The sequence below is a fragment of the Cyprinus carpio genome, chromosome A15 (genome assembly GCF_018340385.1).
Source record: "Cyprinus carpio isolate SPL01 chromosome A15, ASM1834038v1, whole genome shotgun sequence".
Lineage (NCBI taxonomy): Eukaryota > Metazoa > Chordata > Actinopteri > Cypriniformes > Cyprinidae > Cyprinus > Cyprinus carpio.
The window spans coordinates 18,931,813-18,938,378 of record NC_056586.1 but is presented as its reverse complement, the minus strand read 5'-3'; the positions used below and the strand labels follow the sequence as shown (position 1 = coordinate 18,938,378).

The 6,566-nt window shown below is 38.7% G+C and overlaps 1 protein-coding gene across 1 annotated transcript; it reads right to left on the bottom strand.

Moving 5' to 3' along the window:
• Positions 1-4,844: 4,844 nt before the first annotated feature.
• On the bottom strand, positions 4,845-5,840 carry LOC109089853 (olfactory receptor 1M1-like). The gene has a single exon (XM_019103786.2). The coding sequence runs from the start codon at positions 5,823-5,825 to the stop codon at positions 4,845-4,847; it is 981 nt and encodes a 326-aa protein (XP_018959331.2). The 5' UTR covers positions 5,826-5,840.
• Positions 5,841-6,566: the final 726 nt, after the last annotated feature.

Genomic DNA, 6,566 nt, shown 5'->3' with positions numbered 1-6,566 from the left:
AGTGGTGTGTCACTCATTGTCAACCCACAAGCTTTGCAACTCGGAGGAAAAGGAATCTGCTCTTTCTTGAAAATGTGGAACAGAAAGAAAATGAAACGAAAGGTTCTCTTCCCGTCCCTCCTCTGGGGGAAGTAGCGGCACGGTCCTCGCCACCTCCTGAAGAGCAGTCTTCCACATCTTCGAGTTGCCTGTGTAAGGGCCACTTCAACATCTTCCTAGAGGACTTAATGGCCGGATTTGACACGGGGGGCGCCGCTCTCCTGCGTGGGGCTCAACATACCAGCCTCAACAGTGTCTCAGCGCAAGATGTGTTGAATGGCTTCAGTCTGCTTTTGTACTGCCAAAAACTGCTGGGAAAAGTCTTTGACAGTGTTGCCGAACAGGTCAGCCTGGGAGATGGGAGCGTCAAGAAAGCTTACTTTGTCAACGTCTCTTATCTTAGCCAGGTTGAGCCAGAGATGGCGCTCCTGGACAACCAGAGTGGACATCGCCATTATGTGCGATGTGTGACTTCATGTGACTTTCATTGCCCCTAGGACAAAGTCAGTCACTGTGCACATCTCATGCATCAACTTCAGGTCGGTGCTACCCTCTTGTATTTTTTGAGTGCCTTGGCTTGATTTGGTTTGGTGGGTGCCATGGCATGCAGGGCAGAGGCAGCTTGGCCTGCAGCACTGTAAGCTTTGGCAGCGAGAGCCATCCATGAATTCGTCACCTCTTAATGCACTTCTGGGAAGAAAGTTTGAAAACACAGTTTGAGTTCAGCGGATGTTCTCCAAAATGGCCCTATGGTGATGCAGTGAGACACAGAGGAGACAAATTGTTGAATAAAGTCGTTATTTTTGTTTTCTTTGCATATAAAAAGTATTCTCGTCACTTCATAAAATTCAGATTGAACCAATGATGGCAGATGGACTATTCTGACGATGTCAATTTACAATTTACAATTTACTGTTAAAATAATCAAAAGATGGTCACAAGAAATATATTTTCCCCCAGTAGTCTGTTTTATTCAAGCAATTATGAACATTTTTGCATTTAGATACAGAAGAACTTTGTCTGTTGAATATTAAAAACAAATGAACAAACAAAAAATCTGGATCTCCATGTCTGCCATGCAAATCAACTGTTCCTGCTCATCTCCAGAATGGATCTCTTCTCTTCACTTTCCCTAATTGCAGATTCAATTATTAGATCTGTCAGCATTAATATTTTATAAATTTTTTATTTTGGGGAGATCAAACTGTAACACTGTGTATCCCAACCAGATCTGACGTGACGCGATAAAAAATATCTTTTGCATGTAGTCTTTGTGCTTACCACCCGCGACGGTGACACGTGACAATAAGCGACACGGAATTCTATTTTAGAAATGGTTTTTGGCAGGAACAACATACAAAATATGAAAGTGATAATCTCAGGTAATGATTATGTGCTTTATTCAATGTTAAAAGTGTCTAATGTGAGTTTGAATACTATTTTGCATGATCTTTATGGCCATAGTGAAAGCAACAATAGATATTTTTCCTCAAATCTCGAAAATAAATTAGGCTAAAGCAAACTTACGTTAAAACTGTGAACTCACTGCGAACCAACATCCATAACAAAGATGGTATCAGTCACTCACATAATCTATTTTTCGTGTCCACTTTTCTTTACTTCACACTTACCATGTTTTTGCTGTCACATCTTATCTACACTGGACGCAACAAAGCACTGCAAATCATTTGAACTCAGTGTCAGTACTACATAAATAGAAGTAATCAGTAGTTTTCTGTCTGGGATTTGTCACGCCGCGCTGTGCCATATCCAGTGTAGACAGCATCACTGATTATAACAAGTTCTATTGTATTTTATTGCGAGCCGCTCGCATCCAGTGTAGACACAACGTAAATTAATGTTGCTTTCTGATGCTGCGTTTGAATTTTCATGCCACATTATTTGAAATTAGCATGGGCCAAACATTTTTCTGTCACGGGCCGCCTAATGAGAAACTCTGCACTACATCCACATACACAACATGCTTTCAGGCTCTGTCCCATGCTCTCACTCTGCTCATCAGTAAATCTTACGCCAAATTGGCAACCCTGCTTGCGATATAAAACAAAGTCTCAGCTTTCAAATTTTGTAAGTTTTAATACTAAATTCAAACTATAAATACCGGTTTGGCGCACTTAATGTTGCATAAATCGTAAAATGTAGAGCTTCAGTTAAAGCCAGAGCCACAGAAAAAAAGATTTGCGACAAGCTTTATCTCGCTGGTGTCGCCACGCTGTCACGTGGTTCATAAACCTCTTCAAACAGACGAGGATGACAATACATTTGAGTTGGTTTAAGTAGGATAGACGACAGCTTCATTATACAGGTATTTGCAGCAATTTTTGGAAAACATTACAGCATATTATGATTGTTTATATTGATTATTGATTATTATGTTGATGACATTTTCAGTATCATTTTATTCCGGAGAGTAATGGAGAGGCAGCATTAATATTGTTCCCTTTCAAGGGAACTTCGAACTGCGTCCTCTAGGGGTCGCTATGGGGAGCACCTTCAGTGTGACCGGTGTCTGATCTAAAAACGACAATAACATTGGCCGGCGACAGCCCATGACGTCACTACCGGTGCGACTATAGTATAAATAGGCACCGGGAGAACGCATCATCCTCTTCTTCATCTTCAAACTGACCTTTTGTTTATGTTAGTGTTAAGCTAAACACCACTAGGAGTGCATGTTTCTCACCAGAGGCTTTGCTCGGATACCTGCAGTTTCACACGGATTGCTTGCTGTGTGTGTGGTGAAGAGCAAGCATGTTCAGTTCTCGAAGGAGTTGGATGCACTCTGCATTCATTGCTTTTTGATTTATTTTTTATTTTTTTGAGGGATAAGCATGAATTGAATGCGCTCGTCTCAAGAGGAGATGGCCTGTGCTCATTGTGATGCACTCTCGGGACTACTGAGGGGGATGGGAGTATTTCACCATTTACCAAAGTTTGTACATAGTGTTTGCATGAGTGCGTTCGCCTCTCGCAGGAATAGCGATGCATTCACGGCAGCAGTTTTCATTCATGCTTGATTTCCGAGGTAATCTAGTGGTTGGGCGGAGCGTGTTTAACTCCCGCGGGAGCTGAATTCATGCTGCGCGTTGCATCGCGGTGAGAACATGGAAAGGCCCTGATGGGAAATTTCTCCCTATCAGTAATTTCCTTTTGTTTATATAGGAAATGTATAGTGTGGATCTGTCTGCAGTTTTTGGACAGATTGTTTATATCATGTCCTTCTCAGATAACCACATTATACTGCACTCCTGCTTGAAAAAGAAAAATCCATTCTCGTCCTGCATCCACAGATTCCAGCATACTAGTTATGCCAACATAGAGGGGATTTGTGAGAATGGTTATGAGAAGATGCCACCTGTTGAAGAAACACTGGCCTGCTACTGTATCTCTCCATGGGGGAGACATCTTCTCTTAAGGTGGCAGCAGGTCAGGCTGCAATCTTTATTCAATACCATTGTGATGCTTCAGGCTTTTCAGGCTGATCTGCTGAAAGACCTGGATAAAGGCAGGGTCTATCCCCTGATGAGGTGGCTGAGTTGCATCGCACCACAGATCTGCTCTTTGTGTGATAAGCAGGCCACCACTGCCATTAGCAGATCCAAAAAAATGGCAGCCATGGTGGTCATAGAGAGACATCTGTGGGTGATCTGGTGGTTATCGGGTTGAAAGAGAAGGGCTTTCCTCTTGATGTGTCAAAGTATCCTTCTGAGCTTTTAGGCACTTCTGTTGAGATGGTGATCATGAGTTTTAAGGAGGCCAAGATGTGCTCGGCTGCCTTTATAGCCTTCATTCCACAAGTTATCCAGTCTTCGGACTTCGCCTACGGCCTATATCATGAGCAAATTAGGCAAATTAGATTCATTTTGTGGTCAGAAAAAAAAAAAAATATATATTTTGATTTGTAATGTGTTTACCCACTAGGTACCTGTATGGCTCTTTACATTTTGCTAATGGTACAGTTCACTTGGAAACCCAACCGAGGTGGTACTAAAAAAAGCACCAGGTACTGTAAACCCCCCAAAAGTGAACCGTACCGAGGTGTAGTGCTGTACAATGCAGTTTGAAAGCGCCATTAGAGAGGTTACCCCTAAATAAATGAGATAATAACAAAAATTAAGAAATTAAGGTTTAATATGTGACCTTCTTTATCAATAAACAGGATTACCTTAAGCATCAATAAATTCATACTTTAGTCCATGTTTAGATTTTATTCTTTATTATACAGCAAATACAGAAATGACAATAAGTTGAGACATTGCAACAGAGAGACAATAAAAATAACCTTATGAGCAGATCTCAAGCATACTTATGTGAAAATGGATCCTTGGTTTGCATTATTTGAATTATATGAACATGATATGAACAAACATGACAATTAATAGCATTAGGGTGTATGAAACCTTAGGGTAACATGAAATATGTAAGCATAATACTGACTGCTCACAAAAAATTCATTCAAATATCTTGCACAATTTTCTGTCTATTTTGTTGTTTTATCTTCGGGTCACTAATTAAGAACATAGTACATACACACTCTTAAAATCAGATGGATTCAATCATAAATAAATAAACTTCATATCACTGCTGTTCACCAACATACATTATGTCTCAAACGGTAGTTCATGTTAGTAGTGTAGCAGAGTGAATTGAACTATTTTCTGCTCATACACTTTTATTTTCAACATAATGAATTTAAAAATATTTATGGAAAAAATATATATATTTAATTTTTCATATAGGTAATTTAATTGCTAACAATGGAAGAACAAAATCAATCATTGCAGTCATTTTGAAATGTTCTTTCTAATTGGCACAGTTCTGTTTTTAAGCACTTTTCGAATTAAGACTCTGATTTCAGCTGTGTTTAAAACATAAATAATGGGATTTAACATTGGTGGAAGAGTAAATGAAAGAGATACGCTGATGACTCTGGCATTAGGAGTGAGAGAAGTAATTGCTGAAGCAATAAAAAGGCATATTACAGGAAGAAAGAATATTCCGACCAATAAAAGGTGTGAAACACAGGTCTTCAATGCTTTTAAACGTGCTTCCCAAGTTGTAATTTTACTTAAGGCAAAAAAAATGCCCATATATGACAGGACTATAATGCAGAATGGTGCTACAAGGAGCAAAGCAGCACTGAGGTTTGCTAAAAACACATTAATGCTATTGTCGTTGCATGCCAACCTCAACACTGGTCCATAATCACAAAAAAAATTATGTACAACATTAGATTTACAGATTGAAAGTCGGGTCATCAAAGACGTTGACAGGGCCATGAGAGAAGTGTTAAATGCCCATACTGCTAAAAACACTAAAGACATGACAGTATTATTTAGTAGGGCATGATATCTCAATGGCAGGCAAATTGCAATGAAGCGATCAAGTGCAAGAACAACAAGAGTGACGCTTTGCAGAGTAATAAAGAAGTTCACAAAAAACATGTTTGCCAAACAAGCATTGTAGGACATGAACTGTGAGTCAAAAAAAAAAGTTTTCATCATGTTAGGAATCACTGCATTAGTTTCACCAATATCAGCCAAGGCCAAATTAAACACACCAATGTACTTTGGACTGTGCAGGCTTCGTTCAAGAGCAATAATGAGAAGCACTATAGAGTTCCCAATCACAGCAATAAAATATGTGATAAATAAAAAGATATAGTAATAACTGCTGTACGGTATACCTGAAAGTCCAATAATGAAAAAGTATTCAGGTCGAACAATGGACATATTCTGAACAAAACTTGCATTTAAAGTACTCATGGCAGATTTGTGTTTGATGTTTTAAAAAAAATCAGAAAATAGAAATTACCATGAAAATTTAAAGTTTAGGCAAGTCACAAAATTGTCATCTTACTCTTCTAACAACTATTTTCAAATGCTGAAATGATACCTTTATGTAAAGTTTCTGCATAATATTTTAATCACAAACCTGTATACATAAAGTTTTAGAGCCAGAGCAAACGATGGCTGTGAATGTCTGAACACTTGTGAGCTGCTTCGAATATTACTCCACTGAAAATGCTCATCCTTATTCTCTTATGTTGCGAAGATCATTGAGCATTTGCATCATTGAATCCAAATATATCTTCTGATTCATCTCTTGAGAGCCTTCAGACAAATGATGTAATACTACTTTGCTTATGTAAATGTTCTGGCCACTGCTTTAGCTTTAAAGGTAGACTTAATTGTGTCCTTTTCTCCCTGAAATTATGCCTCTTTGTGAATGTCAAGGTATATTTAGATGATTACTTCATATTTAGAAGTTAAGACATAATCATCAATTCTACTAATTTTCCACTAAATTATATTATCTGATGGGCATTAGTAGTTTTCAGCGCTTACTCCCTGTGATTTCACATCCAAGATCGCTATTATGACAATGATTGGCTTCAGATACTTCACTCATATTACATGATCATTATTCCCTCCCTATTTAGATGATGACCGTCTTATGATATTCTGCATTCTGTCTCAGTGCATAACTAACACGATAGTTGTGTC